The sequence below is a fragment of the Orycteropus afer genome, unplaced genomic scaffold, assembly GCF_000298275.1.
Source record: "Orycteropus afer afer isolate SDZICR_OR568_19922 unplaced genomic scaffold, OryAfe1.0 scaffold00063, whole genome shotgun sequence".
NCBI classification, from domain to species: domain Eukaryota; kingdom Metazoa; phylum Chordata; class Mammalia; order Tubulidentata; family Orycteropodidae; genus Orycteropus; species Orycteropus afer.
Genome location: NW_006921650.1, coordinates 6,993,708 through 7,015,918, shown reverse-complemented (window position 1 = coordinate 7,015,918; position 22,211 = coordinate 6,993,708). Strand labels below are relative to the sequence as shown.

General features: G+C 35.5%; 1 protein-coding gene across 1 annotated transcript in view; it reads left to right on the top strand.

The window, feature by feature from the left end:
- Positions 1–22,211, top strand: part of AKAP9 (A-kinase anchoring protein 9) — a 170,053-nt gene that overhangs the window by 113,568 nt on the left and 34,274 nt on the right. The window contains exons 19-24 of the mRNA XM_042780806.1: positions 5,694–5,856; positions 7,564–7,776; positions 10,654–10,886; positions 12,022–12,141; positions 20,425–20,601; positions 21,222–21,326. Coding sequence (XP_042636740.1) covers positions 5,694–5,856; positions 7,564–7,776; positions 10,654–10,886; positions 12,022–12,141; positions 20,425–20,601; positions 21,222–21,326 — 1,011 coding nt within the window. The remainder of the gene's footprint in view (positions 1–5,693; positions 5,857–7,563; positions 7,777–10,653; positions 10,887–12,021; positions 12,142–20,424; positions 20,602–21,221; positions 21,327–22,211) is intronic.

The following is a 22,211-nucleotide window of genomic DNA, read 5'->3' as shown; positions in this document are numbered from 1 at the left end:
TTGCATTGTAAATTTTGGTCAATGACATGAGACAAAGTATATTATGTGAACTGCTGTATGAAAAGTGAATTTACTCTGTAAATCTTCACCCAAATCAAAATAAAATTAAGAAAAAAAAAAGTATGTCCCTCTAAAAATTGAAGTCATTTTATTAGAACTGGTTTTGATTGCAAAATAAAATAAAAATTGTACATGCTTTCTAAGATGAAAGTAAGTACAATGTAAATTATTTTAATTTGAAGTCACTTTTCTGAAAAGCAGTTGCTGTAATATACTGTTAACGTACTGTTGTTATGAGGGCTGTATACTGTCATCCTAAATCATTTGAATCTACTGCTTTTTTGAATCAGTTTTCCTTCTAGCTTTTCTCTCCTTTCTCTGTGGTTAGTTCTTAGTTTGACTTAAATGTTGCTAGCCCATTGAGAAGGATTTGGATATTGGCTCCTTTAAAGAACTTGATATACTGAAAGTGCTTGTAGAATGGATTTTTGTTGGTATCACCTGCTTGCTTTACTATGGGATATTCCGTATTAGACAAAGGCTTTGTGAATTTAGGGTATTTATTTACTGGATGGAGAAAAGACACTGTCTTAGTTAGCTAGTGCTGCTGTAAGAGAAGTATCCACAAGTGGAGACTTTAACAAACAGAAATTTATTCTCTCTCAGTTTAGGAGGCTGGAAGTCTAGATCTGGGGTGTCAGCTCTAGGGGAAAAGGCTTTCTCTCTCTGTCGGCTCGAGGGGAAGGTCCTTGCCTCCTTTTAACATCGGTGAGCCCAACATTCCTTGGAAATGTCCATGATTGATTGTCATCAGTCTTCTCCTGGGTCTAGGAGATTCTCAGTGCAGGGACCCCAGCTCCAGAGGACATGCTGTGCTCCCAGCTCTTCTTTCTTGGCAATAGTCAGGTCTCTCTTTCTCTGCTCACTTCTTTCTCCTTTTATCTCTTGTGAGATAAAGGTGATGCAGACCACACCCCAAGGAAGCTCTTCTTACACAGGATTAGGGCTGTGACTGAGTAAGGGTGTTACAGCCCACCTTATCCCTGTACAACTGATTGGCTAATCACATCAGATCATATCATGAGAATCAAGGCCCAGCCAAGTTCACACTTATTTTGGGGGACACGGTTCAATCCAGGACAGGAACCAAAATGAAAGTTTTTGCTTTATTGGGGGGGGGGGAAACTTTTGTTACTGAGAATCTTTTAATATTAAAAAATAAGGTGTTTTAAATACTGAATGGCTAGCTTATTGAGTATTTCCCAACTGTCTGGAGTGATGTAAGTTAACTCACTACTCTTATGTGTCACTTGGGCATTTAAACTTTAGGTCAGAGTTCGTAGGATAATCTTATGTGGTATAATTACCAACTATTATATGCAACACAGATTAAAAAGGTTTTTTCTTTTCCCCTTAACATTTACTCTGTGAACAATTTAATGTGGAAATAGGTTCTCACTGAACTATATTTGGTTTCAGTGGCTGCACAGAAGAATGAATATTAGTTCTAAGGAAATGCCAGAAGCAAGTGCTGATTCAGTTTTCTAGAAATAATTACGATTGTTTGATATACTTGAATAACTAGTATGAATTAGTAATGTGAACTCAAACATACTGATTTCACATTTTTTAATTAAAGCAATTTTTTAAATGGGATGGAAAAACACTAGCTTATTTTAGAAGCATTTTAAACTTGTCTTAAATGCCCTGTTCAGAGCTCTGACGTGGAAGTTGGATCCTGTTAGGCAAGCTTTTTGTGGGCGTATTAATTCACATTCTACCTGTCAGTGTACCTATAGGTAAAGACATTAAACCACACCCCGGGTTCTGACCTTCCCTCAGGGGACACTGACTGGAATTCTTTGGCTCAGTGTGACAGACTGTTTGAATAGCTCAGTTCAGAAGAGCTTTCCTTTTGAACTGAGTGAAGCAACAAGAACAAGGGCAATAATTCTGCAGCTACATTTCTCAAGACTGCTGCTATGGATATTTAAAACTTGACCTTCCCTGTCAGGTTCTGCTTGGAAGGTTTATTTATTAACAGATGTATTTAATATTGAAAGTCGTTTTATTGCTTAGCTAATTAGATCTTTATATTTTCTTTCTTCTCTTCTTCTAGGATTTAATTAATTATTCTGGTAGTAGAAAAGGATTTTTTTGTTTGTTTGCTTAGTTGACTTTGGTTTGGTTTTTGTTTTTTAATTTAGTTTTGTTTTTTGGATGAAGATTGATGGAGATCTAGATTTTTAGATTTGTGGGGATTTTTTTCTGGACCTCCCCACCTTCCTTTTATTGTTCAATTGTATGGATTAATTTTGTAATACTTATTTGATAGTACTAAAAAATAATTTTCATACTACTATGAAAAACTTATCTTGATAAACTAACAAGAACTTTTTAAATGTAGTGAGAAACTGATAAAGCAAATGAGGAAGATTGGAAACTACATCTTCTAGAATGGATTCTTACAAAACTTATTTAGCAGCTGTCAGACTCAGTGGCTCATGGTTGGAAGAACAAGATGAAGACATTTATGAGGTTGAATCTCGAGTCCCTTTACCTAATCCTTTTCCTCTTTGTGACCATTTGGATGAAAATAACTCCATAATTGTTAATACCTCTATTTTTCATTTTACTCATAAAAGAAATGGGCACATGTTAAAGCTTATTTCTAGAATTTCGCTCCCTACTCCTCCTTATTCAGTAAGTATGAAAAACATACTGATTTAGTTTCAAACCTATGTATGATGAGAAGGGAAGTTTTAAGTGGCTTTAGTAAGGTTCAACGCAGTAGAGTCTTGTTTCATTGTCCTGTGGCCTGCTGCTCCGCATTTGTCATGGATTTATTGAAGGGCTAAATTTGGTCTGAGAGCCACAACTTGGCTACGTTTTTAATTCAGGAAAGCAGAATGAGATAGTATTACAGTTCTTCAGTGCCAAGAAAGCTGTTTTAAAAGATCCTGCTTGTCTTCAAGGATCTTGCTTTTGTATGTTTATTATGCCGATCTTGAATAAAAATGGAATGATTATATTTGAGAAAATAGGCATTGTGGTGCCTAAGAAAAACAGCTAAGTGACTTGTGATCCAGCCAATTAGGAAACGTTTACAAGTGGATAGCACATTGCATGTAGCCCCAGAAAAGAAAAAGATTGTTTTTAATCTGCCTACTGATCCTATGAGGAAGTCTTTTTTGAGCTTTTTATGTGAAATGTATTCTATAAGCATTGTTAAGAGTGTTTAGCATAAAGAGGCTGCATACTTAGTATTTCAGGTTCAGCACTTACATATGCTGTGAGTGACTCACTACAGGTTATTCAGCACTTGTTATGACTTTCATTACTTTAACTATAATATATTAGCTAATATTTAACAAGCCAGATGGTTTTCAGAAGTTAGTTTTATTGTCTTTCCTATAACTTTTAAAGTGACAAAATATTTACTTATGTTTTACACATACTTAAAAAAAAAACTTGTGGTAAAATATATAAAACAAAAAACATTTCCATTTTTAACCATTTTAAGTGTACAATTCAGTGATATTAACTATTTCCCCATGTTGTATAACTATCACTACTGCCTAAGTTTTTGGAAATTTTTAATCCTCTCAAACAGAAACTCAATATTTACACATACTTCTAATATAATGATAATTGATAAGTTTCTTAAGTATTTTGAAAGTATTGAATATAAAATTTTGTATGTTTCGTAATAGTATACATATTGGGAATAAATCATACCCTAACTGAATGAAAAGATTTTTTAAGTATGAGGTATTTGATGAGCATTTGAAGAGGACCTCATATCCCAATAAAGTGTGGGTCCCATCCGTTATAAATGCAGTTAGTTGCTAGATTTTCTGTGTTTGTTAAAACTTATTTATTTTATAAAACTGAATTTGTTTCTTATAATTTTATAGTAAATATCATTTTAGTGCAATTTAAGGCTAGTTTAGATGTTACCAAGGAGTAGAATATAGAAGTAAAGACTTATTTAATATTCTTATCTAAAGCAAATAATTATTTTGTTGGTTCATACAGTAAATTTGAAAAAGAAAAAAAAAAAAAACACATCCTTTTGGGCATAGCTTTGAACTCTTTTAGAAGCTCGTGTGTTTACCAGGCAACCATTGTATAATTTACAGAAAAAAATTACATGTGTATATGTGAAGCAACTGATACATTTTTTAAATGTGGTTTTGGAGAGTAAAATCAGGAGAGTAGGTCTGTACAAATTAGTTCATTGCTTTATGGTCATGTTTCTTTATAGTAAAAAAGAATATATATTACTTATGTACATTTAAAGGAAAAACACCCTTTGCCAATCAAAGGTAAAAATATTTATAAAGTTTTACCTTAGGAAGTATTTCATGATTTAAAATTTACATTTATTTTTGTGTTATGACTTAAATGTGCTTTCATGTTATTTTCAAATAATAAAATGTGAATGATATTTAAAACAAGAATAAATACATACTGGATATTTTAGAAATTGATGTAGAGTAACCATAAAGAATGTTTGTAACTCTAAAATTCATTTGCTATGGCAAAAACCATTCAAATGAGAAGAGCAGAGGTCTTTTATTTAACAATAAAGTATTCTTAAATATCATAATTTTATAATACATTGACTATAAATTATACTGGCTATAAATTAGAAAGGAGTCTACATTTGATTCATATTTTAAGTTTAAAATGTGGTAATACTATCTTTTTAATGCACAAAACTTTATATATAAATTTTAAGATTCTTTCAATGTTGCTGTGAACCTGTTATTAATGTATATGATCATTGCTTTTTTAAATTTATACTGTTAATGATCTAGGACTATACTAGAAACATTTGAGCTCAAATTTTTCCCATGGAGTTTCTTCAGTGACAACAGCTAAGCTGGTACTGACAGTCAAAAGCCTAGAAAACTAGGGTGGAGTCAGCGCTTTTCTGGAATCTCCTAATTGAGAGCTTTAACCCCAAGTCTGTACTTTGTCACTTTAGAACTTATTTAAGAATGAAATCAGTATGTGCTAATAATGTTACTTTAAGGAGACTGTGGTTGGTTTGGTATTCTAAGATACTGAAAATAAATTGAGTGTTCATATAGTCTTGTACATGTTTTCAGATGGACAGAAATAGAAAGCTTTTCATTAAAACACATAGGTTATACATATAGTTTCTTTTTGTTATGCCACTATGATTTTGTATCGTTGATGCCATTGTATTAAATCATATATTGTTAATCCCCTGTGGTGTCAATACAGCAGACTCACTCTGTAGGCATCACAATAAAATACTTAATACAGAAAAATAAAATGTATCATAGAGCACAGAGTTACATAAACTGCTTTGGCAAATATGAACAGTCCTGTGCTTCATTAACTTTATGTCTCCCTTTATCTGGTAGAATGTGGATCTAGTGATTGAAAGAGGTTTACTTCCCAAAGAAGCCTATTGTTTTGTTCATTAAAACCAGAATGCACCTTTTAAGCAAAGTTGTACATAGCTGACGTACTTCTTTACTAGGATTTATTCTACTGCTGTTAGAATGCACTAGAAATATTTAAATAATTGCAATTCAGGAGTCTTAATTCAAAAATCTTAATTTTTAATCTTTTTATTTAGCTTTAATGAGCAATGACACTCTTATTCCCAGTGATTTAATTATCTTCCTTAATGTATGCTTTCTCTCCTTACTTAGCTTGAACATGCAAAAGTCACACAAACAGAGTTGATGCGTGAGTCATTTAGACAGAAACAAGAAGCGACAGAGTCCCTGAGGTGCCAAGAAGAACTGCGAGAGCGCCTTCATGAGGAGTCCAGAGCCCGGGAACAGCTGGCTGTGGAGCTCAGCAAGGCTGAGGGTAAGCACCTGACTGTCGGCAACTGAGACTGGAGAAATTTCAAATCTAGAAATAGAGATTTCGATTCACAGCCAGATTTGGAAACCACTGATTGAATTTAAAGTGACCACTGATGTATAGTTGTAGTTTATCTTCAGAGTTCTTCCAATATATAAAACTAAGTATTTTTTAAATTATTAAAAGAATTTAATAGAATCATAGAAAATAGTAAAAAATTCAGAAAATGTAGAAATGAATAATGGTGAGCTGTTACCATAATCCCATTATCTGAAAGCAGCTCACATGATTGATTTAAAGGTATGGATGGAAACTGAAGCTAAGAAATGTGAATAAATAAATTGTTCAGGTTCACCATGAAATAGTAAAGCTGGGGTTTAACTCTTAAAGCCCCATCCTGTGTGAGTTTTACCATGTTATAATGGGGTATTTGCCTTTTAGAATTACTTAAAATATCCACGTTCTCTACTGTATTTAAAATGTAATTCAGTTGACAAACATCTGAATTATAATCAGCCTTCCAGGAATCTATCTTTATGTCTGTTTAATGAAAAATGAGTTATATTTACATGATAGGATATTTACGCATAGCAAAGGAATACAAAGTTCAGAGAAATTTCATATTTAGTCACAGTGGTTAACAAGAAAAAGACTTCATGGAACATACCATATTAAAAGTTGATAGTTACTTGCAGGCAGCTTTCTGTTTTTGTTGTTGTGTGCCGTCGAGTCGCCCCGACTCATAGCGACCCCTCCTTCAGTTACCGAGGCAGTATCACTATGGAAGTAGATTGTCCAACCTTCCTTCTGAGGAGTGGCTGGTGGGTTTGAGCCGCCAGCCTTCTGGTTAGCGTCAAGTGCCAGAGCTCCTAAGCAGCCTTCTAAGGTACAACAAATAGTCTCCATGTGACTGGAGAAACGAAGGAAAAAGCTAAGAAATAACTGAAATAATGTACATTTTACAAAAAGGTTCCTCATAAACTAGCACCAGTGAGACCCAAACGAACCTGGATGCTGCCCGGCCAACACTTTGTTGATTAGAGGCTCTAACTGAATCATAATCAAGAGGGAGAGATACCAAAGAGGAAAATTAATAACAAACATCTTATTTTGATTTCAAGTTTTTGTTCCTCACCCATAGAACCAATTACTGACTAGAAAGATCCCTCACCCAAAATTAATCCTGTCAGTGGCTTTTTTCACCCAAAGTTGCTAATCTTTTCTTTCCTATTGGAAGCCAGTCTTATTTAATTTAAATTTCAGAGCATGTCATGGCTGCAGATGGGTGGTGATCCAAAGACCACCCTGTGACCTGTTACCAGTTGATACCAGGAAAAGGAGGAGGGCAGGGTTCAGTCAAATCATGTGAAGATTAGAGTATGGTTGATCTTTTATTTTTCTCCCTCTTCTTCTCTTTATAACCTTCACTGTAAACAACCTACTTTGAGCCATTTGCTTTTTTTTGAATCAGAGTGATTCCCTATATGCATATAGAGTAACAACTCAGAGTAAATGTTATATTTAAAAAAAAAAAAAGGAAGTAAGTTAATACTTGCTGCTATCATCAGCAGCAAATGTATTCTTGAGTTGTAATAGGTTGGAATGATTTAAAGTTTTGCTAACAATATACCAGTTACTGTTTATATTAAACTCTAATGGTAAAATTGGAAATAAGTTACAATCCAGTTCCCTGTTAATTGTATTTTATAGGTGTCATTGATGGCTATGCAGATGAAAGAACGCTTTTTGAAAAGCAGATTCAGGAAAAATCTGATGTAATAGATCGTCTTGAGCAGGAGTTGTTATGTGCAGGTAATAGATTACAAGAGTTGGAAGCAGAGCAACAGCAGATCCAAGAAGAAAGAGAATTACTGTGCAGACAGAAGGAGGCTATGAAAGCAGAGGCAGGCCCAGTTGAACAACGTATGTATTTTTCAGATTTTGTGTGAGACATTGTTCTAATTTTATTTATATTCTTTAAAAGTTCAAACTGGCTTTTTTTCCTTTTTCAGTACCATTATCATATGTTTTCTGTAAAAAAAAAACAAAAAAAAAAACCCGTTGCCATTGAGTCGATTCTGACTCATAACAACCCTATAAGGAGGGAGTTGAACTACCCTGTAGGGTTTCCAAGCTGTAAATCCTTACAGAAGGAGACTACCATGTCTTTCTCCTGCGGAGCAGCAGGTAGATTGAAACCACCAACCTGTTGGTTAGTGGGTAGCACTTTAAACACACTGTGTTACCAAGACTCCTTGTGTTTTATATAAAGATAGGAAAAAATTAAAAGAAAAGCTGACTTCTAGGCGATTGTCAGGGAGCTCTGGTAGCATAGTGGCTAAAGCACTTGACTGCTAACCAGAAGGCTCGCGGTTCAAACCCACCAGCCACTCCTCGGAAGGAAGGTTGGGCAATCCTACTTCCGTAGTGATACTGCCTCAGAAACCCAAGGAGGGGTCGCTATGAGTCGGGGCCGACTCGACGGCACATAACAACAACAACAACAACAGGCGATTGTCTTAGGAGCTGACCATGTAGAATCAGAATTTTTTTTTTTTCTTTCTCTTCGGTATATATTAGCAAGAAGAAGTCATTCTTCATTTATCCTCAAACCTCTGCCTCAAGAACAAGCTGCACATAATGAAGCAGGATATTTTTAAAATTGTGTAAAATTTGGTTCTTTTAATAGCAGAGAGGCAGCAAAGATGTATATTTAGATTAAATAACCAAGAGCAGTGACTTGGCACAAGCAGTGAGCAGATAGAGGTAGAATTCGACCTGCGAGTAGAAGAGATTGAAAAGGCTGCTAGAAGTCTTTAAGTGTTTAAACTTACAAACTACCTTTAATCTTTCCTTAACTGAGAAATAAGGTAACATCTTGAAGTTAAATTTGTCTAGAGGTAAAAATAAATGTTGGTCTTTGGAGTGATGGAACTTTAAATCCTATTTTTTCATGTCATCTCAGTTTTATATTATGTGGTACAATGGAATTATAAATGTATCACTTCACCAATTTCATTCTGTCTATTTAGAAATACAGTATTTTTGAAATACAATAAAGTTCTTCCTGGTTGCTAAATTAGTTCAACATAGGGGTTTAGAATTTTCAATGTGGAAAGAATACACATAAATATCCAAGAAATGTTGGAACTTCTCAGAGTACCAATGATAATAGTCATCTTCAACTTTTGCTTGTAATTCTTTTTCTTTTTTTGTGCATTATCCTATTTTAGGAAGTAGAAAACATATAAATTATCCTGTTTTGTTGTCTTTTGTTTTGTTTTTTCTTTTTCTATTCTCTTAGGACTAGTAGATGCTGCAGTCGATGCAGCACCTGGAGCAGGTGTGTTTATGCAAGTGCATGGCCAATCTTTGGGTGGTAGACTCACAACTCAAAATATTGGGTGTTCCTTGAATGTTCAACCAACTAACAAATCTCTAATTTTACAACTATGCTGTTGTGATTCATACTTAACTGTTTTTTTTTTTCTTTAACAAAACCTTTTCTTACTATAAAATTACATATTTTTACTTAAAATTAACAACTTAGATTCATAGTGACCATCATCTTATATCTGTTTTTGCACAAAGCTTAAGACTGTTTCAATTTTTTAAAGAATATGTTGGTTTATTAAACAGTTTTTCATTAACAGATATATTATTAAACTCTTGCAACCTATGACTTTTCACATGTTCTTTCTAATCAGGAAGTATATAAGATGATGGTATCAGGTGGATCAATGAAATCTGGTAAAATCTGGTAAAAGTCTTTCTGGTTGGTTTACTTTTTATTTTAAGCTCTTATATCAATATTGTTTTAAAAGGAATGCTGTTTTTGATAGCAAACAGTTCCATAGTTTTCTATAGAAGTATAAGAATTCTGAGTATAGTGAGTATTAGGACTCTTGGGAACATAGTCCTTTCATCTTCACTAGAGAATTGTTTTACTTTTGCTGTGTATACTTAATTATTGTATTATTATTAATAATAGTAATAGCTAAACTTATATAGTGCTTACCACACCCTAAGAACTATTCTTTATCTATATTAACTCATTTGATCATACATTAACTGTAAGAAATCAATACTATAATCCCATATAAGGAAACTGAAGAATAGCATGTTAAATAACACATAGGAGGTAAGTGGCAGAGCTAGAATTTGAACCCATAGTCTCTGCTTGTAAGCACTGTACTACACTGCCTCTCATACTCGTCAGATTTCCTTTACACATGTGTGTAAGCAAACAAGAACAACTCAGGAATATGGGTCTAGAAGGGAATGAAGCTAACAGGAGTTTGTGGTTGCAGTTGTGCTTCTTTTTCTATATCTCTTAATGGCCTTGTTTTTAAAGATTTACAGTATTTGATCTTCATGTGTGTTGTGTATGCATATAAAAGTGACTTGATTTGTCACTTTTGGAATGGGTTTGGAATGATTTTTGCCTTAAATAAAGAAAATGGTGAGTTTTTCTTGTTTTTGAACTTAGATTTTGTTCTTCCTAGTGAAAATGGATTTGTCATTTGCTCTACTGTTTTCACAAAAATGTTCTTAATAACAAGATATAGCCTTTTTGTTAATTCTTGACAATGTTATTGATACTACCTTGTTTCTTACGTAGAAATTTGTTAAGATATTTGATAGCTTCATAAGTTGGTGTTTACCTTATTTGTGTGTCTTTGAATTAAAACCCAGATCTTTTTACCTCTGAAAGAAAAAGTTGAACAGTTGTAGGTGATTTCCCTATCGTCACATCATTCATTGTAATTTAACTTAGTATGCTTTCACATTTGTAAACAGAATTACTACAGGAAACAGAAAAGCTAATGAAGGAAAAACTAGAAGTGCAGTGTCAAGCTGAAAAAGTACGTGATGACCTTCAGAAACAAGTGAAAGCTCTAGAAATAGATGTTGAGGAACAAGTCAGTAGGTTTATGGAGCTGGAGCAAGAAAAAAATGCTGAATTAATGGACTTAAGGCAGCAAAACCAAGCACTGGAAAAGCAGTTAGAAAAAATGAGAAAATTTTTAGATGTAAGTATTCTCTGTTTAAATATTCATTATCACAGTGGAATGCTACTTGCTACTATTCTCTAACTTTGTGAATTTTAAGTTATAAAGAAACCCATGAGTTCTGATATTTTCACTTCCTTGTGTATTTATTTTACCAGTTGTCTGAGAAGTACTATTCCAATAAGAAAACTTGATTATTTTTGTTGTACAACTATTAAGAATTCAAAGCCATACAGCCAAATTATGAATAAATCCTTCTAATTAGCCTTTTTAGATTTAGAGTTAAGATGCTAGTACTTTTCCTTCAAAAGATACAGACACAGGTATAAAATGTGCCCTGGAAAACGAGATTGGGGACAGTTGTCATTACTCCCCTCCAAAAATAAGTTAAATCTCTAATTTCACACAAATTTACTGTTTTAGAGTTTTACTGAAGCCTGATGTTCTCTTTACAGGTTGAGAATGAGATTGTTACATTTTATAATTTTAAGTGTAAAACGCACATCAGGATGGAAGAAATTGGTTTATGAAACAACTTGTTTCATGATTTAATTAGTTGATTAAGTTAACAGTGGAATTGCTCCTTTGTTTCCCCCCCCCAAAAAAAAGTGCTTTCCTAGAACAGTCAACTATCAGAGATCAGAAGAAGATCAGAAGGGTAGCATTTGCTCAGAGAGAAAGGTAGGGAGGCAAGAATGCATAGGCAAGAAGGACACAGGGAAAGGGTACAAGGAGGAAGTAGGAGGAGAGCTATTAACACTATGGGAAATGTAATCAGTGTCATAAAGCAAAATATGTGTAAATTGTACTTTGTAAAATTTCACCCAAATCACTGTAAAAAGTTTTTTTTTTTAAGTGCATTTTGCATTTTAAGGGGAATACTTTTTTTCATTCTATATTTCACATTATTTGAATAAAGAGCTGTTGTATTTCAAAGTATGCTTAAATGCTTCCGTTCTTGTTTGAGAGCCAAAATAGGCCATGTGTCATGCAAGAATGTTATCTTTCCAAACCTTCATGATTTAGGCTATTCTATCTTAGGTCCTTTGCCTTCAAAAAAAAAAAAAAAAAGATACCTATAATTAAACGGAAGTATGAGGGGAAAAATAGCTTCAATAAATATGTTTCTTCACTTACTATTATTTTTAAACTTCAGGAGCAAGCCATTGATCGAGAACATGAGAGAGATGTATTTCAACAGGAGATACAGAAACTAGAACAGCAGCTTAAAGTTATACCTCGATTTCAGCCTATCAGTGAACACCAGACTAGAGAGGTAAGAAATTTGTTGAGATTGCTTACAGTAATTTGTATCTCAGATATAAAATAAAATACATATAATAAGAAAATTTTAAATGAATTATTTCTGTTGTATATCCACTCCTCATTATGACATGGTTAGGTTCCAAAGACCAAGTTTTTCTGCGACAGTGGAGCATGTCCAACGTCAGATTACCAGTGTAGGATGACTACATCATTACATAACTGCCATATTTCATCATTACATGAGTGCTGAAATTATTATGTACTGATGCATAACCATCATGGCCAGTGTTGCTTTCACCTGATGTGTTAGCTTTCATTGCTGCCAGAATACATTATTAATGCACAAAAGTTTGGATAATGAGATTGTCGATAAGTAAGGAGTAGGTGTATATAAATCTTAAAATCAGAACATTAAATATTACTTCAACATGAGAACGTCCTTGAAACCGTAAAAATTAATATTTGTACTTAAGTTTGGACTGTGATCTATTGAATCATTCACATCTATATAACATGTTCTAGTATTGCCCAATAAACTTCCCTATTTCTATTACTGATAAAATTGATTGAAAGAACTGTCTACATTCTCTGTCTTTACTTCCCCATCTCCCATTCTCAGTCTACTCCTGTGAAGTTTCTAAACTGTCTATATGGACAGGGTTCATACCTCCACTTCGTTGAAACTAGTCTTAACAGAGGTTGCCCACAGTCTCCTGACTATATCCAAGAACCATCTCTGTCTTATTTGACCATTAATAAGCACTACAGCCACCTTCTTGAAACACTTCCCTTTTCGCATGTCACAGTGTCTTCTCTGTGGTCTTTGTTTCTCCTCTATCCAAAACATAAATGATGCAGGGCCCCAGGATTTAGTCCTGAGCCCCACTTCATTTAGTATCAGAATGTGAAACATGTTTGTATTTTCAGCTTTGACATTTCTATCGAGCTCCAGACTTCAATATTCAACTGCCTTCTCTACATAAAAGGAGTCCTGGTAGCACAGTTGTTAAACTCTTGGCTGCTAATGAAAAGTTTGTGGTTTTCACCCACTAGCCGCTCCACGGGTGAAAGATAAGACAGTCCATTCCATAAAGATTATAGCCATGGAAACTCTATGAGGCAGTTCTACCCTGTCCTATAGGGTTACTATGAGTCATAATTGACTCAGCAGCAGCAGATTTGGTTTGGATTGTACATATCATTTTAGAGTTCTCAAAATTAACATGTCTAATAGAGAGCTCTTATTGACTATGCAAAGGCATTTGATTGTGTGGATCATGACAAATTATGGATAACATTGAGAAGAATGGGAATCCCTGAGCACTTGATTGTACTCATGAGGAATCTGTACCTTGACCAGGAGGCTGTCGTTCGAACAGAACAAGGGGACACTACATGGTTTAAAATCAAGAAGGGAGTGCGTCAGGGTTGTATTCTTTCTCCACACTTATTCAATCTATATGCTGAGCAAATAATCTGAGAAGTCTGCAGTATGGATTACATCTCAACATAAAGAAAACAAAAATCCTCACAACTGGACCAATGAGCAGCATCACAATCAATGGAGAGAAGATTGAGGTTGTCAAGGAATTCACATTGCTTGGTTCTACAATCGATGCCAACGGAAGCAGCAGTCAGGACATTAGACATCGTGTAGCATTGGGAAAGTCAACTGCGAAGGAACTGTTTCAAGTGCTGAGGAGCAAGGATATCTCCTTGAGGACTAAGGTGCGCCTGACACAAGCCATGATATTTCCAATCACCTTGTATGCATGTGAGAGCTGGACAATGAATAGGGAAGACCGAAGAAGAGTTGATGCTTTTGAGTTGTGGTGCTGGCGAAGAATGCTGAAAGTACCATGGACTGCTAAAAGAACTAACAGATCTGTCCTGGAGGAAGTGCAGCTGGAATGCTCCTTGGAAGCAAGAATGGCCAGACTTCGTCTCACCTATTTTGGTCATGTTGTAAGAAGGGACCATTCCCTGGAGAAGGATGTCATGCTTGGTAGGGTGGAGGGTCGACGAAAGAGGGGGAGGCCTTCAACGAGATGGATTGATACAGTGGCTGCGATGATGGGCTTGAGTATAGCAGGGATTGTGGGGCTGGTGCGGGATCGGGCAGTGTTTTGTTCTGCTGTGCATAGGGTCGCTATGAGTCGGAAACAACTCGACGGCACTTAACAACAACAACAACAACAATAGAGAGCTCTTGACTCCCAGCTCTGACTCACCAAAGAGAGACAGGAGTGAAACATATTTCTTCTTCAACCTAGTATATTGTATACAATGTGTGCCTGCCTTGTTTCTAAAACACAGAATTCATCTTCTATTCCACTCTTTTCTCATTCCTTACTTCTAACCCATTAGTGGCTCTGGTTATACTATGTCTTTCTTTCTACCTTCAATCATTTGTTTAAATCCTAGCCATTATTAATGTTTGCAAAGACCATTGTGGTAACCTTCTAGCTTGCTTCTATTTATTTCACCCAGTCTGTCTGTTTTTCTCAGAAAGTAGAGAAACATAGTCAGAACTCCATATTATCAAATTAATTCTGTATGAAGGAGGGAAAATTCCATTTAAATATTACTAAAGGTAACTTACTTGTCTGTTAGTTTGTCATACTGTGGTGACTTGCATATTGCTGTGAGGCTGGAGGCTATGCCACCGGTATTTCAAATACCAACAGAGTCACCCGTGGTGGACAGGTTTCAGTGGAACTTCCAGATTAAGACATTCGGAAGAAGGAAGGTGCCATCCGCTTCTCAAAGCATTGGCCAGGGAAAACCTTATGAATAGCAGTGAAACACTGTCTGATATATTACTAGAAAACTTTAGGAATAGCCCTGAAACATTATCTGATATAGTGCCAGAAGATGAGCCCCTCAGGTAGGAAGGCACTCAGAATACAACTGGGGAAAGCTGCCTCCTCAAAGAGAGTTGACCTTAATGATGTGGATTAAGGAATGCTTTCAGGACCTCTATTTGCTGATGTGGCCTGACTGAAGATGAGAAGAAACAGCTGCAGACATCCATTAATAGTCTGAATGTGGAATGTACTAAGTATGAATCTACAAAAATTGGAAGTTGTCAGAAATGAAATGGAAAGTATAAACAATGATATCTTAGGCATTAGTAAGCTGAAATGGACTGGTTTTGGGCATTTTGAATCAGACAACCATATGATGTACTATGCTGGAAATGACAAATTGAGGAGGAATGGTATGGCATTCACTGTCACAAAGAATGTTTCCAGACCTATCTTGAAATACAATGCTGTGAGTGATAGGATAGTATCCATATGCTACAAGGAAGACGGTTAATACTGCTACTATTCAAATATACTCACCAACCACCAAAGCTAAAGGCGAAGAAATTCAAGATTTTTGCAGTCTGAAATTAACCAAACATGCAATCAAGATGTGTTGATTATCACTGGTGATTGGAATACAAAAGTTAGAAACAGAAGAATCACCAATAGTTGGAAAATATGGCCTTCATGATAGAAATGATGCCACAGATTACATGATAGAATTTTGCAAGAGCAATGAGTTACTCATTGCATGTACCTTTCTTCAACAACATAGACGGTAACTATACATGTGGACTTTGCCAGATGGAATACACAGGAATCAGATCGACTGCATCTGTGGATAGAGGCGATGGAAAAGCTCAGTATCATTAGCCAGAACAAGGCCAGGAGCTGACTGTGGAACAGACGATCAATTGCTCACATGCAAGTTCAAGCTGAAGCTGAAGACAATTAAAGAAGTCTACAAGAGCCAAAATATGACCTTGATTGTTTCCTACCGGAATTTAGAGACCATCTAAAGAATAGATTTGAGACATTGAATACCATTGACTGAAAGTGGGATGACATCAAGAACATCATACATGAAGAAAGCAAAAGGTCATTAAAAAGACAGGAAAAGAAGAAAAGACCAAAATGGATGTCAGAAGAGACTCTGAAACTTAAACAGAGAATAGCTAAAGCGAATGGGAGAAATGACAAGATAGAAGAGCTGAAAGAAGATTTAAAAGAGTAGCTCAAGAAGAGAAAGTGATTTATTATAATGAAATGTGCAAAGACCTGGAGTTACAAAATGAAAAGGGAAGAACATGCTCAGCTTTTCTCAAGCTGAAAGAGCTGAAGAAAAATTCAAGCCTCAAATTGCAATACTGAAAGATTCTACTGGCAAAATATCAAATAATGCAGGAAACATCAAAAGAAGATAGAAGGAATACACACAGCCACTGTACCAAAAGAATTGGATGATGTTCATCCATTTCAGGAGGTGGCATATGATCAAGAGCCAGTCATATTGAAAGAAGAAGTTGAAGCTTCAGTGAAGGAATTGGTAAAAAAAACACAGCTCCAGGAATTGACAGAATACCCACTGAGCTGTTTCAATAAATGGATGCTGTGTTGGAGGCACTCACTTGTCATTGCCAAGAAATTTGGAAGACAGCTACTTGGCCAGATGGCTGGAAAAGATCCAGTTTGTACCCATTTCAAAGAAAGACAATCCAACAGAATGTGGAAATTATCAAACAGCATCGTTAGTATCACATGCAAGTAAAATATTGCTGAAGATAATTCAAAAACAGTTGCAGCAGTATATTGACAGGGAACTTCCAGAAATGCAGGCTGGATTCAGCAGAGGACGTGGAACAAGGGATATTGCTGATATCAGACGGATCTTGGCTGAAAGCAAAGTATGCCAGAAAGATGTTTACTTGTGTTTTACTGACTATGCAAAAGCATTCGATTGGATAACATTGAATTACATGGATAACATTGAGAAGAATGGGAATTCCAGAACACTTAATTGTACTCATGAGGAACCTGTACATAGACCAGGAGGCATTTGTTTGAACAAAACAGGGGTTTACTGCATGGTTTAAAATCAAGAGGGGAGTGTGTCAGGGTTGTATCCTTTCACATTATTTATTCCGTCTGTATGCTGAGCAAATAATCTGAGAAGGTAGACTATATGAAGAAGCACCGGGCATCAGGATTGGGGAAAGACTCATTAACAACCTGCAGTATGCAGATGACACAACCATGCTTGCTGAAAGTGAAGATCACTTGAAGCATTTACTTATGAAGATTAAAAACTACATTCTGCAGTATGGATTATACCTCAAAGAAAACGAAAATCCTTACAACTGACCAATAAACAACATCAGGATAAATGGAAAAAAGATTGAAGTTGTTAAAGATTTCGTATTACTTGGATCCACAGTCAACACCAGTGTAACCAGCAGTCAGGAAATCAGACAAATCTGATGCAAAAGACTTCTTTAAAGTACTGAAGAGCAAAGATGTCTCTTTGAAGACTAAGGTTTGCCTAACCCAAGCCATGATATTTTCAGTTGCCTCTTACGCATTGTGAAAGCCGGACAGTGAATGAGAAAGACAGAAGAAAAGTTGATGTTTTTGAGTTGTGATATTGGCGAAGAATGCTGAAAGTACTACGGACTGCCAGAAGAACTAATATATGTGTCCTGGAGGAACTGCAACTGGAATGCTCCTTGGAAGCGAGAATGGCCAGACTTCGTCTCACCTACTTTGGTCATGTTGTCAGAAGGGACTATTCTCTGGAAAAGGATATCATGCTTGGTAAAGTGGAGAGTCAGCAAAAAAGGGGAAGGCCCTCAATGAGATGGATTGATATAGTGGCTGCAACGATGGGCTTAGGTATAGCAAGGATTGTGAGGCTGCACAGGACCAGGCAGTGTTTTGTCCTGTTGTACATGTGATCACTGTGATTTGGGGCCAACTCAACAGCATCTAACAACAACAAAGGTAAATTGTCATTGTAGTGAAGAGATTATGCTTAGAGTAAGACAGTGACAGTTTCAATCATGGCTGTGCTGTTTATTAAGTATGTGAAAGTGCCTAAGTCAACTTCTCTAAATCTGTTTATTTCTAAAATGAAGACGATAATAACACCTAACTCATAGGCATATTGACTTGGCATGTAGTGAGCACTTGATAAATGGTAACTATTTTATTTCTGAAAAGAAAATAAATAATATGTAGGAGTTCTGGTGGTATAGTGGTTAAGGAAGTTGACTGCTAACCAGAACATTGGTGGTTCAAACCCATCAGCTGCTCCACAGAAAAAAGATGAGGCTCTCTGCTTCTGAAAAGATTTACAGCCTTGGAAACCCAATGGGGATCACTATGAGTCAGAATTGACTCAATGGCAGTGTTTTTTTTTTCTTTTTTTTAATATATAAGTTGTTGTTGTTGTTATGTGCCGTCGAGTCGGATCCAACTCATAGCGACCCCTCCTTGGGTTTCCGAGGCAGTATCACTACGGAAGTAGATTACCCCATCTTCCTTCCGAGGAGTGGCTGGTGGGTTTGAACCGCCAGCCTTCTGGTTAGCAGTCAAGTGTTAATATATAAGTAGATAGATAAAATTTGTAGTTTTACTGTATTTCATTTCTCTTAAGATAATTCCAAAGATGTATTAAATGCCTCTGTAACTCACTGCAGTAAAATGTAATGTACATCCTTTTTGAATAGAAATAATCTGACCTAATACCCTTATCTCCTAGAGCAGTGGAAAAATTCTCAACACAGAGAGTTTGTAAATGTTGGCCTTATTCCTAACAAACATGTTTTCAGTTTTTTAAAACTAGCCTTTTGTTTGTTGAAACTCAGCAGAATATTTAAATTCTAGAATTTAGGATCATTATTCTCCTGTTATCTCTGCAGTTGTATTTTGAGTGCCTTGCAACCTCAGGGATTCATCTTCTGGCACTCTATAAGACAATATTTCAAGGCTGTTCATAATGTTTTCCAATGTACATCAGACAGTGTTTCACTGCTGTTCATACGGTTTTCACTGGCCAGTTTTTTGAGAAGTGGATGACCCTTCCTTGTTCCCAATATGTCTTAGTCTGGAAGCTCTGATGAAGCCTCCCCACCATGGGTGACCCTGCTGGTATTTGAAATACTGGTGGCATAGCCTCCAGCCTCACTGCAACACACAAGCCACCAAAGTATGACAAACTGTCAGACCAGTTGTGATCCTGTTATACAGCATTCTTACATTTGAAGGTTTGGCCCAATTCCTCAGCTTTTGATTTCTCTAGATCAAAAATAACTAATTCTAATAGTATATGTTGCCATCTTGTTGTGCCTACTTTGTTGTCTTTTCTTTTGACCTTATTCCAAATCTTAGTATACCCATTATTGTTAAAGTTTCTCCTCAGTAGTTTTATTGTTGTAATTTTTGAACTTAAAATTGTTATTAAACTTGCATTTATTTAACATTGTGAGGAATAATTGTCATTTTTAAATAATTTCCTCACGGTATCTCACTGAAATAAAGTAGAATTCTTGCTGTCATGTTTCTTTTTTATTATTATTTTTTCACTAAGCATGTTCACATAACTTCATCAGAACTAATTTCGTAAGCCATTTTATTAATCCTTCGCGCATTCTTCCATCACAGAGCCACTCATTTCAAGGGACTACCATGTCAGAATCATTTAGGGAAAGTCTTCAAGTGGCATCTACTCACACTAAACACTCCTAGATTCTCATCTCTATTCTGAACTGGAGGATTTGAGGTTGACTATATGAAAGCTCTCCTCCACTCCCATCCCTATAGCATTCAAAGCCTTGTATATATTGACTATAATCATTTATAGAATGAAAAATAAAATCCATGGTTTTCTAGATGATTTATCTCACATAAGAGTGTAACTCAGCACTCTACAAATTTGTCATTTCTATTAGGTCTTATTGTAATTATGCCATTAAACTTTATAATTCACCATTATTCAAAAATAAAATTTATTTTCTCCTAGCTAAAGAAAGTCATAAGAGAAAAAATTAAAAAAAAAAAAAAGGTTCAGGGAAAACAATGTTATTTTTCTTTTACTAGTGCTGCTTAGGAGCTCTGGGGATGTAGTGGTTAAGGCATTTGGCTGCTTAACCACAAGGTCGGTGGTTCAAACCCACCATCTGCTCCATGGAAGAAAGATGAGGCAGTCTCCTTCCATAAAGATGTATAGCCTTGGAAACCCAGTGGGGGTCAGTCTGAGTCAGAATCAACTCAGTGCCAATGAGTTAAGTTTGGTTTTGGTTTAATGCTGCTTAGTTTTATTGTTTCAGAAAGTATCACCTTAGTTGGGACAAATACATTGCTATCCTTACCAAAAATATAACTAGCATAGCATTTAAAAATGCTTTCTGAACTGAGGGTATGTGTCATGATTATTAGCTCACTGAAATATTTTTAAATTCCATTTTTTATGCTCGCTTTATTTCCAGGTTGAACAGTTAACAAATCATCTGAAAGAAAAAACAGACAAGTGCAGTGAACTTTTGCTGTCCAAAGAACAACTTCAGAGGGATATACAAGAGCGAAATGAAGAAATTGAGAAATTGGAGTTCAGAGTGAGGGAGCTGGAGCAAGCCTTACTCGTTAGTGCAGACACTTTTCAAAAGGTGTGACTTTTTTTTTTTCCAGTTAATTTTACCAGGTGTTTTAGTGTAAATTACTTTTAAAAGTTATTATTGACAACTTGTTGATATTATTACATAATGTATGCATCTTTATGTCCATTGACAGTACTATTTCTCTTTACGGTTCTTTCCAAATGTTGTTTACATATTTTAGTCCTGAGAAAGGAAGATGAGACCAAAAGAATTATTCATCCTTTTTACCATCAACTAAAATTGTGATTCAGAAATATTAGCTAAATGAAAAGGCTATGAACACCACTTTAGGATAATCCCTTACCCTAGACTAAGAAGTGATAGTATTCATTACCTTTTACTCTAGAAATCAAAAAGTGGATAAAAGAAGAGACCAATCAATATAAGGAAGCTGGGGAGAAGGGCACATGGAGGAATAACTTTTAATTTTATCTGAGGAATGAATCATGAGAATCTCAAACATTCCTATTCAAATTTGTATAAAATGCATTCTAGGCTAAATATCTGAAAGTTTTTGATTATTCACTAGTGTAAACTATCCTATTCAGAGAAGGGCTTCTTCTCTTAACTAAATTGCATAGTCAATATTTAATATCTCAAAATTTGACAGAACTCTTGTATATTTAAAGGTAGAGGATGGAAAACAGTGTGGAGCTATAGAAGGTAAAACAGAGTTGTCCCTAGAAGTGCAATTGCAAGCTGAGCGAGATGCCATAGACAGAAAGGAGAAAGAGGTAAGGAATTTATTTTTAAGTGCCAAAATTTGATTTGAATTATTTTAAATGAACTGCCTTTAAAATATTTCAACATAATGGAATTTGTGATTTAAGACCAAATGTAAAAAACAGTTACTTAGTTCATTGCCCTAAGTTGATCTTGAAGACAGTAAGCTTGAGAACAAGTAAACCAGCTGCTAACAGCTTAATTTCTTGAATTAAGTATCTTATCACTGTCTACCTTTTACTCAGAATCCTGGTTATTTAGAAATACAAGAGACTTTAAAGAGGATCTATTAACAACTCCCAGTTTTTGCAGACATGGAGACAGGGTCAGAGATAGGGAGTAAGTAAGTGGTTAAAATGACAGCTGGCCCTCCTCCTCTAGTTTTTAGTAACAGTGGCAAGTGCTCTGCCAGAACCCACTCACTCTCTTGGAACTCAATCCATGGAGACTGGGAGGTAGGAAAGTAGAATTAGTATGTATGTTTTTTAATGAAAATAATTCCTTAAGTATCCTCTTCTGCACTGGACATTTTCAGATGTCTGATAAAGTCTGAAAATAGTATGTCCATGTGTGTCACTGTATATTTGAGATATTTTCCAGCACTCCATAGCCTAAGTTTTATAAAATGTTGTGTTTTTTTTATGAAGTTCATTAGGATATTTAGAAATGCAGGATTAGTTAAAAAAAGAAGAAAACATTATAGGAGTTGCAGAATGCTAAGAGAAAGGGAATAATGTGGAAAGAAATAGAAAAGGAAAACAAAAATGCCCTCAGCTGATTTTGGTTCTCTATAGTGGTAACGAGAGCTGGCTTATAGATGTTGTTGTTGTTGTTAAGTGCCGTCGAGTCGTTTCCGACTCATAGCGACCCCATGCACAGCAGAACGAAACACTGCC